This window comes from Phaethon aethereus (genome assembly GCF_964289735.1).
Source record: "Phaethon aethereus genome assembly, chromosome: 6".
NCBI classification, from domain to species: Eukaryota; Metazoa; Chordata; class Aves; order Phaethontiformes; family Phaethontidae; genus Phaethon; species Phaethon aethereus.
This window is the reverse complement of record NC_138580.1, coordinates 30846407-30871290: the sequence shown is the minus strand read 5'-3', so window position 1 is coordinate 30871290 and position 24884 is coordinate 30846407. Positions and strand designations below refer to the sequence as shown.

Below are 24884 nucleotides of genomic sequence, written 5' to 3'. Positions count from 1 at the left end.
CTAAATATCCCTTCCTGCAAACTTTAAAGGTCCACCCTCTAAACAGAGTCCTCTCATCTTCTCCCCATAAGTCATGTCTGCTAGTCTTTATCATTGCCACTGCTCCCTTCTCCATTATCTCTAATTTCACTACATTCAACTTAAGTATGGTAGCATTTCAGATTAGGTTTCACCAATACCAAGTGGAGTCTCCCAGAAATTCTATATAACATTAGTATCACTGAATTAGATTAGGGTTGTGGTGTTATCAGTTGTGGATATACAGTCAAGTTACGCTCCTCTGTAATACCTGCTTAGATCTTGTTCAATAGTGCTGTATAAAGTACTGGCATTTACCCACATTGAACTTCAAGCCATTGATTTTAGGCCATTTCTGCAATACAGAAAAATCACTTTCAAATCTAAACCTGTCCGTTAAAGGGCTTGCAGTCCTTTCCAGTTTGGTATTATTTGTAGTTTACTCATCAGTTATTAAAGCAACCATGGGGTAACATTAGACTCAGAAGAGACTCTTCTATGATTCTACATGCATCATCTTTGCAACTTGACAACCAACCCTGTAAACTACTTTGAGTGCAGTTTTCAATCAGTTGTATCCCTGATTTTATCTGGATTGTACTTCTCATCTTGCTTATGAGAGTAGTCTGTGGGACAGTGTAAAAAGATTTATTAAAATTAAGGTACATGATATCAAGATATATTTCTCTTAACATTGGCTTCACCAGTTTTAATACTTGCCCTAATTCTGTGTTTCTAACACTTGAATGTAGCTCTGAAATCTATTAGTGAGCACCTTACAAATTCTTAGACAACTCATGCTTGGTTTTCTGATTGTCCTTTCATAACATATATTATCACACCTACCTTCTGCTGTTATTGCTCCCCAAATTTCTGCAGCTGAGTTTTTTTCTTCACTGAATACTACCTGCACATGAACTGACACCTGCTTAATCACAAGAGGGAAGGTAGCAGACCATCATCCCTTTTTCCTTTTTCCAACATCAATTCTATCTGTATCATGTTTGAAAGAATGATCAGATTTATCTAAGTTGTTCTTGGAGACCTCCAAGCATGAAGATTCTGCAGTCTCCCCAGGCAATTTTTGCAAGTGTTTCACCATTCCTATCATTAGAACAATTATCCTCATTGCTAACAGTTTGCTGCAATTTAAGTACTACTGTGCTGCTTGTTCTCTGTACTGTGAGCACATAGCACAAACTATTCTCTTCCTCTTTGCAGCAGCCTCCCATGGATTCCAAGATTCACATCTTCCTTCACTTTTTTGGGCTGAGCCCCCTCAATTCTGTCAGTCTATCCATGTGGGTTCATGACCTCTGATGATTTTTTTCTGCTCTCCTTTGAACTTTTTCCAACTGTTCCCCATAAAATGTCATGTCACCCTCTAGTGGCCTCAGTTATGATTCCTACTACTTCTGCATGAACATGTGTTTCGGGAATAACTCCTAGGGAAATACCGTCAGACCCAAATTAAGGTTACATAGAGAATTTACAGACTTAGCTTTTATGCTGTGCTGACAGATTTCCATCTCTGTAATGAAAACAGCATGAAAGTAAAGTTTTGGGTAGAAATGTGTAGAAAAAGTGTACTAGGAGAAGGACATAGTAATGGAAAGACGGTAAGAAAGGAAGAGGAAAACTGTATTTTCCCTCAAAGAATGATTCAGAAGAAGACATTATAATCCTGTTATAGCAGAAGGGATGTAACCTCCTAAAGAAAAAGCATGAGATATTGATACTGATCTTATCCTGGGGAGAGGAAAAAAAAAAGCTATACAAGGATTAAGTGATTAAATAATTTCTTCTCAACAAACACAGGTCCCAGAAGGTGTAAACCTGAGATACAAAGAAATAAAAAATAAATGAAACTGTTTTTCTTCTGTGACAAAACTCTTTTTCCATGCCATATATACATACATATATATACAAATATACATTTCCTTGCAGTTCATTTGAAACCCAGCTTAGATTTTCCTACAATTATATATGTAGCAGGTGAATGGGAGGACAGGAATATTTTTACCCGGAAACAAATACTGTGCTTGTTTTTCCAAGAGTGGAGGATAAAGAAATGGATGTGTATGTGTCAACTCAGCATGCAACAGATGTACAGGTAAAATGAAGTATTAGTGATACTTGTTTCTTACCTTCCTATATAACGTTAAAGCTGAACTACATGGCGAAGAGTTGCTTTCAGTCTTTTGTGCTTCTCTTGAAATTCCCTAGTGGTGTTCCCAATTCAGATTAATTGATTTGAATCTTTTTATGAAAATAAAAGGCCTAACTACTAATTATGAAGCTGAATCTAACAGTAGATCTTGTGCTATTTGTATTATCCAATGCAGTGCAGACACAAATGAGCACTATTACTATGGGATGAACAAAGGGTACCTTGGATAAATAATACGGATGTAATTTTCTTGTTGAGAAAAGACTAATTCTGTCTTAAATATATTGGCCGAACCCTCCTAAAATCAGTGAGAATCCTCAGTACAATCCTGGACAATCACTTTTTTGCAGCAATGAGTGTCTGCAGCTTTAGAAAGAATATCCAGACAAGTTGCATTGCTTGTATGAGTTTGCATTGATGATGATGGGGTTATAATCATGTGTAAATCATGATAAATGGATATGTAAATAATAGCAACCCACAAATCATATGAAATTATGTGAAAAAAAGGTTAACAGGTTCTATACAACTTCAGAACTGGACTGTAGGCCTGTAGAAAACAACAGTTTCAAAGAATATATGTTAATTTCTACATGTTTAGGATTAGCTTTTAAAGTTCATCACTGGCTTGCATTTTTTAAGCTTTCTCTGTCAGCCTGGCAAGTTAAACCTCTACTTGCATCTCTGCAAGCACTCTCAGATGAGATATTTTCAGAATGCAATGGTTTGTCAGTATTTTAGGTACACTGCCTAGTGTGCTGTAAATAATCGCCCTGTTCCATTCAGCTTGGTATTTTAGCGGATGCTTTATCTCTGGCTGCAGGTGAAACTTGCAGTTCCATATAGAGATTATCATATCTGGCATCAGATAATCAAACTAGTTTATGGAACTATTTTTACATTTCTACACTACTCTTTAAGGACTAGATTGTGTTTTCATTAGCATCTTTACTGTTTGAAATCTTTTTTGCTGTTGTTTCTATAGCAACTCTAGTTTTTTGCACAGGATTCTTAAACCTGTTAGCTTTTAATATATGGTTAGACATGGAAAATAGGCATTTTTTAAGTACTTTGGTAGTTAACATATCTCAGTAAAATCCTGGATGTTCACCTTTGCAGGAATTAGCGGCTCCTGTTTAAAACCTCCAGTCCAATAAAATCATATGCCATGTGAAACGTGTGGATGAAGCATTCGGTAAGAAGGTTACTAAACCTTCACTCTTTGCTGTAATTGTAGCAGTGGCAGCCAACAATTAAGTTGGTTTAACTAAATCAAATGACTGATTTAACTAAAACAAATTAAAAGATGACAAGACTGAATGAAAAAGGAACTAAGTCCTGAACTCTACTTGGGGGGTTATCTTAATGACATCATCTTTCTTACCTCTTTGGCAGTAAATCTTGGATAGAGGCTTGAAAATTCTCTGGGCTTTTGACAATGGAGTTTATTTACTATCTGAAAGCCAAAACAAAGGCCCCATGTAGTTTCTCTCAGGGCTGATCTGTATAAATCCCAACCATTCAAGCCTTTCCCAGGCACAGTGGCTTGAATTTCATTGTAGATCTTCAGTGAAAGTGTTTTTTATCTTAATACTTAGGTGTGTTCACATGAAGCCTTTGTGCCACAGCTCTCCTTTACTCTGGCTTCCTTGCCATGTCTTGTGCGCGCTTCAAGCAACTTTCATCTCCCTGTTGAGACGCGAAAGGGAAACCACTGAAAAGATCATTTCTTCTACTTTGTTTCTGTAGGGAAAAAAAAAAAATCTGCTGAATCAGACTAAACTCAGGCATGTTAGGTTAATAAGAAACTAAAAGATAGAATTGGACTGATTTATTGCCACGATTAGGAGTTTGGCCATGTACATGTAATGTCTTTACAATCTGCATGAATAGGCAGATTGTAAAAAAAAAAAGTGTATTTTTTTATGTTCACTTTAGGACCGGGCATCCAGTCCGTTTTGCCCTTGAAAGAAATACAGATATGTTAATCACTGGTGGATGGCACCCTTTCTTTGGAAAATAAAAAGAGGAGAAGGTATTTTGCTCAATTACTGGGTAACAGTTTCTTCTGGGGCAAATCAGCATCATTTCATTGATGAGCAACACGCAGCAAGAAACCAAACTCCTCTCCTGAAATGCTAACCCAGCACCAACCATGCCCCAGTCCTAAGAGTACCCTGACAAATACTATGAATCAAAACAACAGCTATCATCCTATTCCTACAGTCCATGCAACATCCAGAAAAAGCAGAGCTATCCATCCCTTTTCTTAGTCTGAAATACTGTTAACATCAGGCCTACCCCATCCTCGGATGACAAGTACATAAATCAGAATTGAATACAAGCCACTTCTCAGATACGAAACCAGCCCTGCAAGGTAATGCAAGATTCAGCTGGTAGCAAAACTCTTCCTTTTGACTTCTAAATCCTTACCTTAAAAATAACTGGGTAAACAATGCCAGCACTGCTCTTTCATGAGCCCCTGAGCTAAAAGAAGTATTTATATTGAATGAGATATATGCCTTATGTATAATTTTGGAGCAAACAATTTTTACTCAAGAGTTTTTAAGGCTATTTTTATAATTGTGAGGGTTGGGATTCTCAAAGGACCTGATAAGGAGTGTTACTTCTTACAAAATACTGCAGAGGCCCCAAGCTTTATTGGGTGGTATTGAAAGGGGCGTATGGCTCATGGTCCACTTCAGTGGAGATCCCTCTTAATCAGGGATATCTGAGATTATGGCTACTGCTAGGGAAGGTAAAAATAGATGTCAAGATTTTGTTTTCTCACTGAATTAGTCCTAAAGCTACTGATAGTGGCAAAAGTTTATGTTTCCTTTGGTTTCAGCTATTGGCTATCTGAATGTCTTATGATGGTGTTGGAAGTAGGACTAAGCTTGGAGGAATGAAACAATAAAGAGTTTATTTTCCTGCTGCCCAATCTTACATAGAGCTAAATATTTAGGTATGGATTTAGAGCAGAAGAAACAATTAATTAATCATATTAATTCTGGTGCCCTTCATTAATTAGCTATCCTGAAACTAGGATAAAGATTATGAATTATGACTAAGGTTATGCTTTTGGAGAAAAAAAAAAAAAGGAGACTTTATCCTTCTCTGAATTTTCAGTAGGCCCCCGTAGACTTATGGTTCCTGTTTTGTTTTGATGTAGTTACAACTTAACTATTTTTTTCCTAAAATTTGGAAAATGGTTACAATTTTGAAGGAGAAGGAATGTTGATCTTGATCTCGCACATCCTGAATCTAACCCCAGCTCTAACCTTCCCTTCACTTAAATGCAATAACTGCAAAAACTGCATGAGTTGCTTAACTACATTAAGCAAAACCCACTCTGTTTTCCAGTTCTGATTTTTTTTTTTTTTTTTTAAATTCATGCCTTGAACCAAAAATTCTTTCAAATGAGTTTCAGGTTAAATGAACAAACATTGTTATTTGTTTATGAGCGTACAATGCATGAAGAAGTAAATCCATGTGACTCATATGTTAGTTGTTCATTCCATCTCTTGACTGTTTCTGCACAAGTTTGTAGATTAAGAGCTCAGAGAGACATTACTATATTTCACCCAACAATTTTCTCGTGGTAAAGAAACATTGAATCTAGGGATCACAATTCTTCTGATACAAAAGGTCAAAAAAAGACATAAATAATAGTTACATTCCACCAAAACCTTCAAAATAAAGCTCAGGCATTGCATTGAATTTCCAAAAATCTAGAACTAAGTCTTACAGAATAGATTTATTGTTTAATCTTGTATCTGGCAGCTAAGACTCTGACATCAGCAAAATGTTATCTGATGGCAGACGTCACAAGTTGGCACCAAAGAGATCACATTACCATTATTTCTCAATGTAGAATTAATAACAAATAAAAAGATGTCCCAGAGGCACTGTATTTCACAACACTTGGACTCTACTGTTTGCTCTCTGAATGTTGATAGCTGATTGCATGGCTACAGCAAAATGTCTCTTTACAGAATTTCTAGTTCTCTTTCATATTCACTTCTTCCTTCATAGGAGTGGATGGCTTGTATGGGATTCATTTCTTTCATCATCATTCCTTGGGAAATTATTTGTTCCTGATTTTACCATGAATGAAAGTTCAGTACTTCCATTCCCATCAGCTTCTTGCATTTCCCCTGTTTAAGATAGCTATTTATTGACACAAGGCTGCTCCAAAATATGAACAGAAAGTGAATCACATTCTAAGCCATTCTCTTGACAGCCTATGAGACAGAATGGAAGAGCAGTTGTGTCATCGCTCCATCAGAATTATATACCATGAACATCAGTTTGTTATTATCCTGTATGGATACATGCAAACAAAAAGGACTAGCACTAATAGCTCATCTTCAGAAAAACAGGAGTACAACTCTGCTATTATTTGTTCTAAAAGAAAGATTCTGTAGAAGTTTGTAGTAGGAGATACCTTGCCACCTACCCAAAATGCCTTTGATTCCAGGTTCAAATACAGTTCTGTCCTCCTCTTATTGTGGATGAGGAGGGAATAGTATCTGGGGCTACATGCACATTATAACTAGAGCCAGCATGTTCTTTCTTAATTCGCCCAATTTCAAGAGAAGAAAAATATGCTTTTCTGTTATTTGAACTGATTACCATGATCCCTGAAGAACTCCTGTGAATAACTACTAGCTCATTTAGAGTCTAGCCTATCTTAGAGCAGTGAAGTTTATTGTTGTTATTGTTGTTTATTGTCTGTTATTGTCAGACTGCTGGAGAATTTCCACTCCCTTTTAATAATACACTGATTCTTGTGAATTAAATCTGTCTTTGCCTTGTTCTTTTTCTTACGCACCACTGTTCAGTGCAGTAAGAAAATTACCAAGTTTCTGTGGCGTTTCTTTAGGCTGGAGCTCTCATCCATCACTATATGGATGGGTCTGTGCTAGTCACTCATGGTGGAATTGAACTGCAACAAGGAATTCATACTAAGATGTTACACTTGAGTGAGTTAGCATCTGAGGGTAAACAAAATACAACAAGAAAGATAACTGAGCCAAAAGGATGAATGGCACTAAGAAGTGCAATAGACAAATTCTATAGACATAAGAAAACTAAGTAAGTTTAATATTGGGTTGTTGCTTCTGAGTTACTGATGAAGACAAAACTTAGGAAAAATATAAGCTATAATCAAAATGATCTTTCAAGACCTGTAAAGGAGATGAACATCTTTGTGGTAACATCACTGTTATCAAGGTAGCTAAGGCACAGAAAGCACATGCAAAAATGACCCAATGTTTTTTTGCAGAGGGAGTTAGAGTGCTGAAAATTTAACTTTGTAATATATCCAACACCAATGATAACATCAGTTAGTTTTTATGCACTTCTGGTGTAAACAGTGATAAACAAAACTACGTGCCAAATAGGTCGTTTTGGAGCTAAAATGAGACCACTCCTTCAAAATGAGCTGAATGAACATCTAAATATTAGAACACTGTGAAAAACAATAAAGTGTGAACAAAAACTACAAAGCCACTTCAAATGAGACAGAAAATAAAACATACAGATAAGATTTGAAACTCCATAAGGGAGAATGATTCATTGTTTTTTAAAGTTGATTAAAAGTATTCTGTATGTAACCAAAACCTGATAAGAGAGAGCAATTAATTAAAGGCAAAACATACAGTATTGCATTGTATTGTTTTATCTTTTCTTCTATTATTTATTTATAAAGTATTTGTTTTACAGAATAATTGCTAAAGGAAGACTTCTGCATTTGTCCTAGTCATAGTATTACTGTTTAATTAGGTCATTTATCTGTGTGTGTGTATATATAAAGAGAGATTAATGGCATGATGAATTCTTGAGATTGCATCTTCAAGTGGGACTGAATATCTTTTTGTTTACTTTTATCACAGATTGCCAGTCATGAACTGAAGATACCGCTGTTATATACACACTTCTGTGAAACAAGCAGACCTGTTCCTAATGGCAAATACACAGCAGGATGAGCCAAAATGGAAATCAATGCAAGAGCAGTCCAGGTTAGACTTATTAACATTTTTTCACATAGTCAGTGGTTCTGCTGAATAATGAATATCCCTCTGAGGATTCATAATTTTGTTTTGGTTTTGAGCAGCTTTCAGTTCATTTATCTCAAAATCTCTCTTGCTAGTTTATTTTATAGGCATAGTTTAAAGCAAGGCAAATTACAGAACACTGTTTAAAAGGGTCACTTTTTTGGCTTTACTGTGTAAGATTTAAAAATGAGGTGGTTTTTGCCACTAGATAAATTTATGGATCTTCACTTTATTCTGTATTTAAACACAGCTTAAAGGAAAATTTAGCATAAGGTATATTTCAGGTCCTTTTTTTAATAATCAGATTGAAACATCCTTATCCACTTAACTGCTTTGGGACCAATTCTGCTTTCATTTAGTTTGTAATAAATCATTCAAGCCAGTGGTTTTCTATCTAGTAAACGAAAACAGGAGGAGAGTCAGGTCCTTTATCTTCTTTTTGTTGATGGTTTCAGTGATAATCTGGTATGTGAAGACTTCAGTTACATTAGAGCAGATGGCAATGCCACTCTTTGCAAAGTGCTGGTTTCTAGCTGGCAGTTAGCAGAGTAAAGAAACTGTAGGTAAATGAACAGAGTTAGGGCCCTTAGAATGAATTTAACAGACTAACTTCACCAAGAAAGAGCTTGTATTGCTTTGAAAACAGCAGATAGATTCAGTTTTGTGGGTTGGTCGATGGTCCCCAACCTTCTTCTTTCCTAGGATCTTTTGGAAGCGTCTGGGCCCTATACAGAGGGACAATCCTAATGGCAAATAGAAAGACTGGGTAAATGTCTCTGTTTCTTACTATTAAATTATGATGAACCCATGAATGTAGAGTGGAAGCTGCCATTGTTCTAAAGAAAGGTAGGTACCTCCCTGTGTGAAGTAAACTGGAGAAGAGAAGGGGAAGAAACAGTGTAAAAGCAAGTGGTGCAACTGATAAATCTGGCCAACTTTAGAGATTTTGCAATGTGTCCCTCCTTAAAGACTTGTCCAGGGCACAAGGGAATGTAAAGCTCTTACTCAGGGCTCCTTTTTCTTTAAAATTATTTCTTAAAGTTTCACTTTAAATATGAGATAAACAATTTTTAATTTTCTCTCTGTAATAATGAGTAGAAATTTTGCAGATCAGAGAGGCTCACAGGCAAAGAATCAGTCTTTCAGCTACTGGCTATTTCAAGTAAGGAAAACCATTAGTCTTTTTTAATTTCTCGACATCGGAGATGCTACTTTGTCAATAAGTTGCAGGAAGGATAAAAATGTCCACATTCAACCTTCTCAAGGCCATATCAGGTGCAGCACACAAATCGTTAAGAAGTTGCCTGGAACAGAGACTGCAGTGTTTAGACAAGAGGCATTCTTCTCTTCAACCCATATTGATATCAGAAGCACTTGATATTCTTGGCTGGCTAGTTTGATAGCTGATGCACAAAGTCTTCTCCAAGGTCAACTACAGTAGGACACAGGAAGCCTACAAGGAATTTTGTTCCATGGCCATCATAGTTTGCAACTCTCCTATCCTCCCAAACTATCCCACACAACATATATTTATCAGTGGTGCTACACCCTAGATTGTCTTTGACTACAGAGATCTTACGGAAATAGTTAGCTTAGAGAGCTTATGATATATCATGTTGTATGATCCCTGTAGTAGTCTCAACAGTGAGGACAAGGATAGATGGAGGGGGGTATCTTGACCAAATTAATCTAATCTGATGGATGTTCTTTCTTCCTCCAGAGGTTATGTTACAAACATGAACTGGGACACAAAGAAAGGCTATGTGTTCCCACATTTTCTGTTTGGAGTTGCATGTTCTGAAGTAGAAATCGACTGTTTGACAGGAGCCCACAAGGTAATGTCAAAAAATACAATGAACTTGAAGTAGAGTTGGGTGAATTTCCCACCATCATTACTTTCTTTTTTTTTTTTTCTTTTGCTTCTTTTGGCTAAGAAGAGAGACGTAGTCTGTTAGACGTACTCAACAAAACGCCAGCAGAACAATAAATGGCTATAGTGCCCTTCACAATATAATTTGTTCACCCTGTTCTTGTGATAGAAGTCTTCTGGTAACCAGAAGAATAAGAAACACTATGAGAACAGCAGAAAATAAAGGTCTAATGTTTCTACCATATATGATGGCTTTGAAATTCAGTTAGACCTTCTGAACAAGACCATATCATTAGTTACAGTCCCCTTTTTAATAGAGTTACATTTAAAACAAAGGAAGCCACAGTCACTTAACATGACCTGTTGCAAAGGGGATTTAGTGCAGAGACAGCTCTCAGCAGCATTGTATGGAGACCAGTCCCATGTCTTCTGGCTACATTCGGCTGCAGTGACTGCCACATGTCTAGTAGCCCATGTGGAGCTAGACTCCAAAATCACTGGAGTCTGTGAACCTCTTCAAACTACACCAGGCTCAGATTTATGAGGAGAAGCCACTGGACCTTATATAAGAACAGCCCAATAGACATTCTTCCCTGTCCCCTCCTCTACATAAGGAACTTCTGTTCAGGTGACTGTGCTTCCGCCATCACAGCAAAGCATAGGAAGTGGCTAAATATCACTTAAGGCAATTCAGATTCTATAGGAGAACAAGCAACAAAGCCATTCTTGAATTAATGATCATCCTGTTACTCATGGGATGTGCACATGATATTCCAAGTTTCAGACAACCACCAAAAATGCACTATCTAGATGAACTCTCCATCAACACAGCCTGTCCTGAGTAGCTTTCATGTTTCAGAATAAATTTATAATACTTGTGATGACACATCTTTCATGGGTGAGACTATATACTGTTTAGGACCTCTTCGTTGTTGTGTATTTTAAATATAACTTTATAACACCTTTTATTGTTTAACAGAATATCAGAACAGACATTGTCATGAATGCCTGTTTTAGCATAAATCCAGCTCTAAATATAGGACAGGTATGAACTTCCATAGTTTTTCTTTATATTAGATGTTAGCAAACATTCCTCTGTGTGTCTAAATGACTGCTGTTATTGGTCAACTTAATAGCCACCAAAGTCTATGAAACACTATTCATTAACACTCAAGGATGTTCGACTGACAGATGTACTAGTATTTGGTTTTATCTGCAGCTATAAATGATACTAGATTAAGTTTTCTACTTCTTGTTCATCTTCTGAGGAGTGATGAGAAAAGCAGATCCAACAGACTTTGGAAATGTCTTGCAGGATTAGCACCCTGAATCTCCTCATGACTTTTTCCTGATCCATTTACTCTACCCTAGACTTAGTCAGTAAGACTGAGGGCTAAATCTTAACCAGCTGCAGAGCACTGTTGATTTCAGCTCTGATAGGAAATTAAAATGTAATTGGAAAAGCTATTGACATGAAACAGACCTTTCTTTAAAGTTCTGTTATAGCCACAGCTTTGTATTATGAATTCAACTACCTATACCTACAGACAAATTGAATAGTGACAAAAGTGGTGTCACTCACTAATAGTTTGTAAATAAGAAAGTGGTGGTTAACTCATAGTGTAAAAAATATTTGTAATTTCTTAGCAGAGTCAAAGGAAATGCTCCTAAAATATGACCTAAATTTAAGAGCCTTTCTTATCCTGCATATTTATCCTATTACAGGCTCATCTTCATATACTTGCCTTTTGCCTAAAAGGTTATGTTCATTTTGCACATTCAAGAATTACCAAATTTGTCAAATCATTCTTTCTTAGCAGCTCAGTTCTATGCACTTGCACCAGTGTTTACATCACCACTGTCATAGCCCAGGTATCTACTCAGCAGTTGTTCCTTCCTACTTCAGACTGGCCTGTTATAACCTATCAGCTATTTGGGTCTGAGATGTTTTTCTCTACAAGAAATTTCTTTAGCTACCTGCAAATGTTTTTAAGCAAATATCAGATTGAGCAGGCTATTTATGTCATAGTACCTGGACAAGTATCTCCTCACTGGAGTTCCTGTGAGCAATAATCTTGAAGTCAGTGGATTTGACTCAGCTCTCAATTTTGCCAAAGTGAATCAAAGGTAACTGTACTAGTTACAGTGAGTTTAGTGAGGAATAAGGAAGAGTAGAACTTGAGCCAATTAAAATATTTGTACAGGTCAGATGAGGACAGCTTGGTCCTATTTTGGTCTATGTTGGCTAATTTCCAGTTTTGGAAGGAAAGATGCCAGTTCATGTGTACTCTTAGAAAGAAAGTCTAATTGTCTATATGTTTTTATCTTTGAAAATGACTGAATTATATGTAAAAGTTTACTTTTTTTTCTTTGCTTAGATTGAAGGGTCCTTCATTCATCTACTTTTCCTCAGAAGAGCAGACCACTCTTGGCCCAGATACATATGAGGTCCCTGCCATCTGTGACATTCCTGAGCAGTTCCATGTCTATTTACTGCCAAATTCATGCAAATCAATTGCTATTTATTCTTCCAAGGTAAACACGCCAAACTTACTATTTACAAGCACACCAGCTGATTCTGCTGCAAAAAAGTGACTGTAGTGCATAGTAGACTTACCCCCCCACAAATAATTCCAGTTTTAGCTATGGAACAAATTGTACTTAAAAGGTGAAACACTGATGTTCTAACTTTTTGGACTAATTTTCTTCCTATGATTTATTGGTATTATAGTAGCACTTAGAAACACTAATCAAAACTGAACTTTTTTGTACCTACGTGTTGTGCTATGCATCAAAAGCAAAAGAGTCTATCTTGAGGTTAAACTGCCTAGACAGGAGAAAAGATGGAACAAGGAAATACTATGATCCTTTTTAAAGGCAGAAAAGTCATGCAACAAGAGATTAAGTTACCTTCTGGAATCTCACAGGAAACCTATGATAGGTATGGGAATAGAGTCCAGTTCTTCCATTAACCATGGCAGAGCACCATTCTTTCTGTTTTAAGGGTACATCGTCTTCTGAAGAGGCACCCACTACTAGAATTAAGCACTGTTCATAGACTTAAAATAAAAGCAAAAATATAAGGGGAATTAAAGTGACGTGTAGGCCTCTGGCTACTAAAAGACAGGACTGCCCACTGTTCCAACCTCAAATCTAAAGCAGGTATGACAGAGTGTCCCGGTTCAACCCCAGTAGGCAGCTCAGCCCCAGCTCACTGGGCCCCAGTGGGACAGGGGAGAGAACCGGAAGGGTAAAAGTAAGAAAACTCACAGGTTGAGATAAAGACAGTGTAATAGGTAAAGCAAAAGCCGTGTGCACAAGCAAAGCAAAATAAGGGGTGGAATTCATTCACCACTTGCCATCGGCAGGCAGGTGTTCAGCCATCTCCAGGAAAAGCAGGGTTCCATCACACGTAACAGTTACTTGGAAAGACAAAATGGCACCACTTTGAACGTACCCCCTTTCCTTCTTCTTCCTCCAGCTTTATATGCTGAGTATGACATCATATGGTATGGAATATCCCTTTGGTCAGTTGAGGTCAGCTGTCCCAGCTGTGTCCCCTCCCAGCCTCTTGTGCACCCCCAGCCTAGTTGCTGGTGGGGCGGTGTGAGGAGCAGGAGCAGAAAAGGCCTTGACTCTGTGCAAGCCCTGCTCAGCAATAACGAAAACATCCCTGTGTTACCAACACTGTTTTCAGCAGAAATAAAAAAAAACAACCCCATACTAGCTATTATGAAGAAATGTAACTCCATCCCAGCCAAAACCAGTATGCAAAAGAATAGGGATTTCCAGGAGAAAATCCACTCCATATTCTTATGGCCTTTTCCTCTTCAAAAGCCATGTTTCTGCTGAACAAATAATTCTAAGATTAGGAATGAAATCTTAAAATATTGAATTTAATAGCAAAACACCTTTTGATGTTGATGGGGCCCAGTTTTCACCCTGGGTACTTCTGAGGTTGTCTTCCTTAGCATCGTAATTAATATGCTGATATCCTACTAGTTCATCCACCTACTGCTGTTTGCCTGATCACACAGGCTTCCCGTTTTTGCACATCCGATCAATATGTCATTGAATATTTAATTACTACCTCGGAAAAAACAAATTACATATTTTTTTGAGCAGCTTGGGAAATGGACTGCGTGTTACTGCAGTCAAATTTATGAAATACAACTGTCACAGTGCTGGCAAGCATCAGCCTTTGCGCATTTTGCAGGCAAAGAAACAGTCCTTTTACTGGAAATCAGCTTATTGTCGAACAGCTTCATCTCCGATGGCAGACATGGGGAGCGCGCACTGCGCCGGCAGCTGCCCGCCACCGCCCCCCGCCCCGGGCAGCGCGCCGCCCGCGCGGCGCTGGTCCCGCCACCTGCTGCGCGACGGTTTTGCGCTCCACCCGATGGACTGACCCACGCACACCGCCGGCGGGGGGGGGGGCACCAGGCGTCTTACTTGCGCCTGACGGTAAATCACGAGGGCGTGGGGACGAGGACGCGCTCACTGCCGGGGAGGGAGATCAGACGAGCAGCCCCGCTGGCGGGGAGGCGGGAGCGCCTCGGGCAGGGGATCGTGAGGCGCCGGTGGGTCCGCGGCGCAGGGTCGGCTGCTGGGCGGCTGAGAGGAGGCGGCCCCGGGGAAGCCCGGCCCGCTTCCCCAGCCGTTCTCTCTCCGTCCGTCCTCTCCGGCGGAGCGGGATGGTCTGCCCCGGGCGGGGCGGAGCGGAGAGCGGCCGTCCCCTCTTCCTCTCGCGTTGGTTCCGCTCGGAGAGCTTTCGCCGCCGTCGCTGTTTCCCGCTGCTGCTCGCGCCCGTCTCCGCTCCGGGCCGCTCGGGCGTTTTCTCTCTGCCTTAAAGTCGGTGAGGAGAGGGGCCTGGGCAGGGGGCGGCCGCCGTGCGCCGCCGATGGGAGGCGGTTGGCGGCGTGGCCGGATGCCGCCAGGCCAGGCCGTAATGGCCACGGCACACTCGGTGGGGAGGCTCGCTCTCCATCTTGCCCCGGACGGGCCCCGCAGCACGGCGGTAACAAAGCCGCCCCCTCCGCGCTGTGCAGAGGGGCGCCGCCGCCGCACCGGGCACCGCGCAGGCCCCGGCTCCGCGCAGGTCTCGCCAACGCCCTGCCGCCGCCTCCGCCTGGGGAGGCCCGGTGCGTGCCGGGTAGCCGGGGCGGGGGCCGGCGCCTCCCCGCTAGCGGCCCTGTGCCGCGGGGAAAATGGAGGCCGGGGAAGGGAAGGAGGAGCGGCGCGGTCGCGTGCGGCCGCGGCGCGGGGTCGGGCGGCGCCGCCTCAACGCGGCGCAGGGCGGGCTGGGAGCGGCCGCCGTGAGGGGGAGGCCGGGCTGGGAGCGGCGGTGGAGCTGGCGGGGCCGGCGGGGCGGGCAGGCGCCATCGTCAGCGTCCTGAGGAGTGTTTCTGCTTCCTTGCAGGGTGTCTTTTATGAATAATCAAAAGCCGCAGAAGCCGACGCTATCAGGCCAGCGTTTTAAAACTAGAAAAAGAGGTAAGCTAGCCGCAGTGCGTATGCTGCTGGTACCTGCTGTCGGTGCTGTGTGCGTGGCCCCCAGTGCAAAGTCGGTTTCTGTCAATAAACAGGCTAATGCCTGTATGCTCTTCTTGTAAATTTTTTAAATGAGACCATGTGCAATACAAAGTCTTGAGGCTAACTCTGTGTGCTAGAATGTTCTCTGTAGTAATAAAAATATTTGGCAGTAAGAATTGCAGGTGAATTTACTATGATAACCTTGGCTGAAGAGAAAGTTACTCTAGAACTGTAGTACATGTGTTTAGCCTGAAAGCAGAAATCTCTAGTACTCCTGAGTTACAGTGGAACTCTAGCACAGGCTTGTTGCAGGTTAATACATACATCAAAGGAGCATCTAACCTAGTAGGAATTTCAGTGTTAGCTGGTGGATCAAAGTTGCATTGCCCCTGTAATGCTATAAGAATACCTGATTTAAATTAAAAAAACAAACCCTAAACACCACTACCCTCCCCAACCAAACAAAAAACCCCAAAGTGTGGGATGTGGAAGTGCATATCTCTCTCTGCATAGTTACTGCCATAAGAAGAGTTGATGACTGAAGAGGTGTGATGAGTAATTTAGTATTTTGGTGATGTTTTCTCAAACTTAAGGAGGAAGTGGGGACAGCTCTTAGAGTTTCTGTTTAATACTGTTTTATTAATATGCTAGCAGTGTTGCAGCTCAAACTGACAACACTAAGCATGCTGTACATACAGAAATAGTAATAAACTTGTACAGAAGTACATGTTCACTTACTGAACCTATTTTCATGTTAAAGTAAAAGTACCTTGAGAAATTGTTGCAGTGAGAGAGTTGGATTTAGTCTGTCCAGCAGATGAAATACTGGTATCCTGGGTTTTAGTCTCATTTGGCTTCCAGGCAGCTCTGTGGTAACAGTGACCTTCATGGATCTGTCCTGGAAAATAACTGATCCAGTATTTCCAGGCTTCCACCCAACTGTTACCAACACGTTGATACTTGCATTGAATGTAAAGACACTAGCATGCCCCTTGCAGAAGGGTTACTAACAGATGCTAAGAAAACTGGCTAAGCTGTTGTAGACAGCACTCAAAATAAGCTTTGTAGCTGAGTTCTGCTTCTTTGGAAGCTTTCCCTGTCATGGTTTGCATAATCTGGGGGTCAATTGACATGACTAAAGCTGAAGACCTGTTCCACTTAAAGCTTTCTATTAGTTACAGGGGTGGATTTGTTGTGTATTAACTATAGCGAAGACAAGGCTATGATCAGCTGATGTATCTCAGATGTGAAGACGCACGTGTTCTGCTTTAACAACATCAAAGGATGCTAAATAGATCTTCAATTATAGTCCATCATTTAGTATTTATTTAAGACTAAGAAGTTACTTAAGATTTCTACATTTTCCCCAGGCACTTGAGGAAAAGCAGTTGCTTCAGACTCATTTAACTCCATATTAAGAGGAGGAGATGGTCTTTACAGACAAAAAGCAAGTACTGTCAGTTGGCCCTAACATGACAATGGTGTGCAGCATTTCATTCAGAATATTTCATCCAAAATGGTGAGAGGCCCAGAGGGCTGAAATATAACATGAGTAATGGAGTCAAATGTGCAAAACTGTAGGGGTGCATATTAAGAATTGCCTTCCAGCATGTAGCTATGCCTCTTTGTGGAGGGAAAGAGTGATCTAACATGTGAACAGGGGTATAAGAATCAAACTAAGAACTCAGATAAGCTTTATTAGAGCCAACTTATCATAACAAACAACGGTTCTTTGCAGTTGAAGTACTGTAAGAATTCAGTTAGAGGTAACTAAGGAATGTTTTAGCTTTCGATAGCCTTTCCCCTGCCCTTGACTTAATAGGGGAGTGAAAGCAGTAAAATTTCATACTGCTATATTGGCCATTGAAATTCATTTTAGGCTACACTGTTAAATTGCTATTTGTGCTAATTAATTCCAGTTGTCTTGGAAGACTGGAATGATCTCAGTTGTGTTTAACTTCAGGCTTGCTGGTGCAAGTTTTGTTTTGTTTTGTTTTTTTAAATAACTTGTCAGACTTTACAAACCAAACAGCTGCGTGTGGCAACTTTATTTCAATGCTTTGTCTTTACAGATGAAAAAGAGAGGTTTGACCCTACTCAGTTCCAGGACTGTATTATTCAAGGTTTAACTGAAACTGGCACTGACTTGGAGGCAGTAGCAAAGTTTCTTGATGCTTCTGGCGCAAAACTTGACTATCGCCGCTATGCAGAAACGCTGTTTGACATCCTGGTGGCTGGTGGAATGCTGGGTAAGTCCCTTTGATGGGGCTGCTCTCAGCCTTTATTCGCTTGACTCAATGAAAGCTCACTGTTTTCTTTCAGTGTAAAAACTCTGCTAAAGATCCGATTGAGTGTGTAGAACAGGGTTTAAGTTACCTGTGGTAAACTATCTGACCATCTTAGTGACCGAGCAATCAATTTCTGTAGAAATACTCTGTGTACCCTGCTGCACTTTTGCTTGAGTCAGTTTGCATTCTTCAAAGTGTAGACTGTACAAAATTTGACTTACAGGAAAATATATTGGATTATTTTATTTTTTGACTAGGAGTGGATCTTGACTCTGTAGTCATGTTCTCTTCTGCTGATGTGAGATGGATGAATGCTTGTTTCAGGTGTGTTGTCTGTGGTCGCAAGGCCAATGGAGGTGCCCTGGGAGATTCTGATACGATCCTGTGCTTTGTGCACTCCACCCTGTTATTTTGGAAAGTAATGTTGTTTACAGAAGAATCTGATGTGCTTGATCTTGGAAATGCTGTTACAAATTGTTTGTTCTTGGCAATGGTGAGGTCATGGGTTTTAGCAGATATCAGGGAGTGAGAAATGATAGGGTGGTCGAATCAGTGGAAAACACAAGGAACTGAGGAAGTGCAGTGTGATGACGAAAAGTCTTGTAAACTCATCTGCACACTGTGTGTAGAGAGCAAAGATTGGAACAGATGCTCACCAACCACGTAAGAAACAGATGATGCTAAATGAGGTTGAAAAGTAATTAAAAAAAAAAAAAAGTGATACTTCTAGGTTTAGACTTTACATTTCCTGCTTGACTAAATACTGTTTAATGAGAAGGGGTTCAGATGGCAGGGACCCATTTAAAATACAGGCTGTGAAGAGGACCCTTTGTGTTTGTCTGCCTAGACTGGAAAAGGTCTGTCTTAGGTTTTAGTGTTTGTTATGCAGTAGTTGGGGGGGGGAACTTAAATGAGAAATTTGACAGTTGCAGAAGATTTTCTGTCATGTAACAAAAGCAGAATTCAAATGACCTAAATGCATAGTAGGAAGAGCAAGAAACAGCTGATTCTGGGCCACAGTCAGACTGTGGACAGCAGTTCTGCAGTGGGGGTGGCTGGTTTGGGAGGATGCATCTGTTGTGTGTTCAGGTGGTCTTCACACTGATACTGTAGAAATGGCAGGTGACTTGCTCAGACGCTGAAAGGCAAGGCTTTCAAAATGGTTTGACTTTATGAAGTGTGCCCACTTATCTCAAAGCTGTGTATTGGAACAGTCTTTGTATGACTGAAGTTACTGTCATGTTCCTTCTGGCAAGAGGGTCTTTTGCTGATGTTAAAAGAGCTAGTAGCATGAGTAAGTAAACCTGTCTGTCACATGGAGCATTGCTGCTTAAAATGGTTAACGTACAAATTGTTACAATCTGTGGGTTTACATGCAAGTCTTAACCACTGCATACTGTGTTAGGAAGTGTTCCTTCTAGGAACAAGGCTGAGGGGGAAGGGAAAAATGTATTGCTGCATTAATGGTGCTATAGGCGTCCTTTACTCAACTCCCTCTCTGTAACAAGTAGCTAGGTAGACTAGCTTTGCTCTTCAGTGAGACAAGGCCAAAATAAAAAGTGGTACCTTGTTCCCTTACCACATTTTAATATTCTTACCACTAATGCTTATCTCCATCTTCAAGTCATGTTTCTGACTAATATATAACAAAAGGATTTCCCTTATATGTAGGATGGTATAGAAATCGGTGATGAGGTATTCTGGCACTGGAGTTGGTGACTTGAATTCGCCCTAGTCAGTGAAGCAGCCTGGCTATCAGTCAAACGCCTGTATTAAACTGAAGAGGAATGGTGAAGAAGCATCTTCTAATTAGCAGCTAAAAAGCTGAAGTGCCTTTCAAGACTAAAGTCTCAAGCTCATCTCTGGGGCACTGAATTTTGAACATGTGTCTCTACATGATACGCCTCCTGTTGTGACTTACTCTGTTACTTAAAAGACACTTACAAAGCAGCACTATCACAGCAGACACTAAAAATATACTTGCTAGGATTAAGCAGCTTCCTTTAAGGGAAGAGGAGCTCATATGGTCATGTTAACTTATCCATATGTAAATAAAACATGTTGCCAATCCGTTCAGCAGTGGGAGGTCAGAATATTTCAATGTTCATACCTAAGCTACTGATTTTAAAAGTTGCACTGCAGCAGTGGAGCAGACAGAAATGTAGGAGTGTCTTCAGTGATTCAGTCACTCAGTTCATCATGAAAGGACAATATGTTGCATGTTGATCCTAAAGGTCTTTTCCAACCTTAATGATTCTATGATTCTGTGTTATGGGTATTGGAATTCTTGTGGTGGAGACTACTAGGTACTCTCACTGGGGAGTAATACCACTAATACTGAAACTCTTCTTTAGCCCCAGGTGGTACCCTGGCAGATGACATGACACGCACAAACGTCTGTGTATTTGCAGCACAGGAGGACCTAGAAACCATGCAAGCATTTGCTCAGGTTAGTTCTGAAATGAGTACAATTTAACTGAAACTGTTTAGTGGTTGAAAATGAAATGTTTGTGTAGTTGAAAGTTTAGGTAAAAATAATGCTTGGTTTTAAAAAGCTTACTAGAAGAGAGGTAAAGTAGCACTGTCTTAAGCTGAAAGTGCTCTAAAGAGTTCGGACAAACTTTACTGAGTTAGATTTTTTTTTTTTTTATTTGTAATTAAATGATAGTTCAAAGCAAAAAGATAATACACACTGTATCTTTTTAGGTTTTTAACAAGCTAATCAGGCGTTACAAGTACCTGGAGAAAGGCTTTGAAGATGAAGTCAAAAAGGTATGGAGTCGGTCCTTATCAAGCTGAAAATAAACCTTCAAATTCTGCTATACAGTGGAGTTATATCATACAATGGATTATTAAAATGGAAAGCTTAAGTTGTTAATAGAAGAACAGCTAGCTTGTATGACTACTGGAGAAGACTACCAGTGATCTAGTGCTTCTGCTAGTTGAAGAGCTTGATTGAGACAAAAGTTTCCTAACATGGAAGCAGTAGCCAAACTTTAGTGAGAGATAGTAGTTTTATAGCAATTCGTCTTACTTCCTCTTGCAGTTGCTGCTGTTCCTGAAGGGGTTCTCAGAATCTGAGCGGAACAAACTGGCCATGTTGACGGGTATTCTGCTAGCCAATGGCACACTTAATGCATCCATTCTCAACAGTCTTTACAATGAGAACTTGGTTAAAGAAGGTAAGTGTTGCCCAACTCCTCCTTTAGGGAAGGGTGGTGTGGACAGAACCATGACAAGTAGGTGGAAATTGTGATGCCAGTACACCCTTGTAGGTCAATAGTTTCATCTGGTGATAGATTTACTATGGGATTAGCAAAGGTAAACATGCTGCCTCACAACCTGCAAGGTCTTGCTAAAGACTTTAGAAAACTAGTCTTTTCAGGAAAGTTGTGCGTAGGACTTCCTGCATGGCACTGGGGGCTGCTGTCACTAGTGTTGCCCAGCAAGGCGGTACTGTATTTTGGAGGGGGACCTTTCAGGATGCAGAAGCTGTGTCTTTAGGTGGCTTCTTAAATCACAGCAAGGAGAGTTGAATTTAGTACAGGGAAGCCTTCACAATGCTGAGCGGTGAGAAAAGTCCCATGTGCCGGAGGCTACAGTGTCCGCAGGCAGAGGGGCTGCCTCTGAGCACAGCTGCTGCTGCTTTGAGCAGGTCTCTGACAAACTAGGAGCCTTTGTTTTGAATTCCAGTAATAATATTGCTATTCCTATTGCACAGGTGTTTCTGCAGCTTTTGCAGTCAAGCTGTTCAAATCATGGATAAATGAGAAAGATATTAATGCAGTGGCTGTCAGTCTTCGTAAAGTAAACATGGATAACAGGCTGATGGTGAGTACCACTGAAATTACTGATTTACTACTTAAGCCAGTTTTGTAATAGCATTTACCAGCAAAGTACTCAACACGCATTTCTTTTGTGAAAGTGTTGTTTTAAACTTTGTTTTCAGGAACTCTTCCCAGCCAACAAACAAAGTGTTGAACACTTCTCCAAGTACTTCACTGAAGCAGGACTAAAAGAACTTTCTGAGTATGTTCGGAACCAGCAAACCATAGGAGCTCGGAAGGAGCTGCAGAAAGAACTTCAGGAGCAGATGTCACGGGGAGATCCGTTCAAGGATGTAGGTATTTGTCTGCGGACAAGGTGTAGGTGCTTTGGGTTTTTTCTTTCTTTTTTCTGTAGGAACTTAGCTCAAATTACCTGAAATAAAATAGCATCTAATACTAATACGAAGATATATGCCTAATTAAATACTGAATTTAAACACCTAGCCCTCACTAAGAATTAAAGTTAGGACCAGCGTGTTTTGTTATTAGCTTTGTAGTCTTTCTTTCATGTCCTGAATCCTGCTGTATGATTAAGGGGGTTGTCTGTGCTTCTGAAATCTTCTGGATTGTCTTTAGAATGGAAGATTTTAATTTAGCTTAGTGTCATATGTGGCCTGTATGCTGAGTCTTTTATTCTGACTGGCAGATAATCCTGTACGTGAAGGAGGAGATGAAGAAAAACAACATCTCGGAACAGACTGTGGTAGCCATAATCTGGTCAAGCGTAATGAGCACAGTTGAATGGAACAAAAAGGAGGAGCTGGTAGCCGAGCAAGCCATTAAGCACTTGAAGGTACTGTAACTTAAGTACGGACTTCTGTACCTGTTGGGTAGGGCTTGGGCTTCTCTTTGTCTCCAGCTCCCTTTTAAATGAGTTAAACCTACAAACCCCCTAATGCTGAGACAGCATTAGACGGGGAATTCCTCCCCTTGTAACTGTGGTGTTAAGAGTCCCAGTTACTGAGGCAAAAGCAGCATGGCTTCTGTAGAAGCACTTGGGCTGGGGCAGGGAGTGGAAATGTTTCGGCAGTGGCTGATGGAAACTGCATGAAACCAGTCTAGTCGGGCAGTAAGTGTGACGTGCCCTGCGTGTGCCAACTGGTTGTTCCTGTTACAGCAATACAGCCCTCTACTCGCTGCCTTTACTACCCAAGGTCAGTCAGAGCTGACTCTTCTGTTGAAGATTCAGGAGTATTGTTATGACAACATTCACTTCATGAAGGCCTTCCAGAAAATAGTGGTGCTCTTCTATAAAGGTAACTCCTGTGGGTTTGTAGTTTTGGGGGTTTGTGAGGTTGGTTGTTAGCTGTGAGATTTTTTTAAAGCCTATTATTTGCAGAATGCTTCACTCCTGGTAAGTCCTTTTGGGAGATCAGTGCTACTGATACTTTGCATTTAATGAGCTGAAAAATTTTCTACCTTCTGTTTGCGAAGATGGAGCAGTAAAATGCCAAGGTGAATGTGGCTGTCCTTGGCAAATGGGGAAGTACTCCTCTAGACAAGGATGCTGCCTGTCTACTAGATGTTAAGAGTTGTGGTAGATCAAAAGCTAAATTTACATTTTAAGGCTCTTTCTTTGGCCCTTTTAAGTTAGGGAAAGATACATGGTTGTATTCTTCTTAGTTCTCTCTCTGAACACTGACTCTGAACAGCCAGAGCTGGAGACATCAAGGTGTCCTGGGATGTGGTAGGCTGTTAAATGGTCTTACTAAAAAGCATGCTGTGCACCTGTGGAAACACCACAGGAACATAAGGAAACTTGTTAAACTGAAGATTATATTGCACTTGTAAAATCTAAAAAACCGATTAAATGCTTCCTGTGGTGTACTTTAGGCTTTAAAGAATGTGCATCTGTTCTTAGCAGTTGACTAAAGCTTTACTTAGAGGATGTCATCTCAAATACCTATGAAATACTCAAGTATTTCCATATATATATTGAAATATATATTGAAATAGTGGGAGGGAAAGCACAGCTCCTAGTTGGGTGCTTGGGAAACCCCCAGCAGCCAAACCCCCATGCGTGGTGCTCTGAATTTTGGAACGCTAGCTTTGGGCTGTCCAGCCATACCCAGGGAAGGAGTAAAGGCTGCCAGCCAGGGGTACTCAGTAAGTGATATTCAGTGGTTTGCTGTGTTAATACTGCTCTTGCACATCTTACAGCTGAAGTTCTGAGTGAAGAACCCATCCTGAAGTGGTATAAAGATGCGCATCTTGCAAAAGGGAAGAGCGTTTTTCTGGAGCAAATGAAAAAGTTTGTTGAATGGCTCAAGAATGCTGAAGAAGGTAACGATCAGCCTAGCTCAGAACGTTAGCTTGTTCGTTTGGGAACCTTAATGCAATCATGCCTTGTGGTGGGAGGCGGTGGGGCTGTTGGTTGCCCCCCTGAGAATACGTGTACCCCCCATACTGGCTAGAAATGCTTGCTGGTGAAACCCATGCAGATCTAACGGCAGCCATTGTGCGGACTGCAGGGCAGGGGCTGGACCAGGGCTGCGGGGGGCTGACCTGCTGGCAGCCTGCTGACAAGGTGTCTCTGTTGCAGAGTCGGAGTCTGAAGCTGAAGAGGGTGACTGACCTGTGAAACTCTGTCCTCAGTAAAGCAAACAGGAGCTGTAGATAAGTGTCATGTCTCATGTGTCCTTCCAATTCTTACATCCTACCTCCCTATATCAAGCATGATATAAGGGCTCTCATGGCAATTTATTTTAACTGTTTTCTATAGTTATTGAAATACTGGGTTTAGTTTTTAAAACCATGTTTTAAGTAGCTTACAGGAGCTAGTGTAGATTTGACTCTTAACCTGCATTTGTCCTTTTCAGTTATACTCTACCTCCTGTATTTTCTACTGTAATAATGTAATTTAAGGCCTTCCACAATGAAATCCATTTTACCCCTTGGGTTTTCTCTCTCTATTTGAGTAGACATGATATGATGAATGAGATTTATGGTAGTTCTGTTTGCAAATTAAACTGTAAGAAGCCTCCAAAGGGAAGAGGCCATGGATTGTGTGGTAACTCGGTGTGACACTTCAGTCCATACTGGTGGCACCAAATAAACCCCTTTCACAGGTGCCTGTCTCCCTCCCCAAGGACCTTGTCATCTCTTTACTAAACTTCCAGC

General features: G+C 40.6%; 1 protein-coding gene and 1 pseudogene across 5 annotated transcripts in view; both read left to right on the top strand.

The window, feature by feature from the left end:
- The window catches only part of LOC309406409 (aldehyde oxidase 2-like), a 35409-nt pseudogene extending 19973 nt beyond the window's left edge, over positions 1-15436 (top strand). Inside the window, exons 14-24 of the transcript in view lie at positions 2018-2131; positions 3308-3441; positions 4127-4208; positions 7074-7177; positions 8094-8211; positions 8894-9013; positions 9357-9409; positions 9968-10082; positions 11097-11162; positions 12496-12652; positions 14243-15436. The product of the transcript in view is annotated as an aldehyde oxidase 2-like (transcript). The remainder of the gene's footprint in view (positions 1-2017; positions 2132-3307; positions 3442-4126; positions 4209-7073; positions 7178-8093; positions 8212-8893; positions 9014-9356; positions 9410-9967; positions 10083-11096; positions 11163-12495; positions 12653-14242) is intronic.
- A 100-nt stretch (positions 15437-15536) lies between these two features.
- On the top strand, positions 15537-24338 carry BZW1 (basic leucine zipper and W2 domains 1; the record flags this gene model as incomplete). 4 transcript variants are annotated; one of them, XM_082001788.1, is made up of 11 exons in its annotated part: positions 15537-15610; positions 17722-17898; positions 20292-20386; positions 20644-20709; positions 20984-21119; positions 21659-21768; positions 21887-22057; positions 22411-22557; positions 22882-23020; positions 23925-24047; positions 24307-24338. In XM_082001788.1, the coding sequence occupies 11 exons, from the start codon at positions 15547-15549 to the stop codon at positions 24336-24338; spliced, it is 1260 nt and encodes a 419-aa protein (XP_081857914.1). The 4 variants fall into 4 exon arrangements, with proteins under 4 accessions (XP_081857914.1, XP_081857913.1, XP_081857911.1 ...); XM_082001787.1 differs by having other exon boundaries at positions 15547-15610; positions 22411-22446; positions 22969-23020; XM_082001785.1 differs by having other exon boundaries at positions 15547-15610; positions 22882-22918.
- Between the last annotated feature and the right edge of the window lie 546 nt (positions 24339-24884).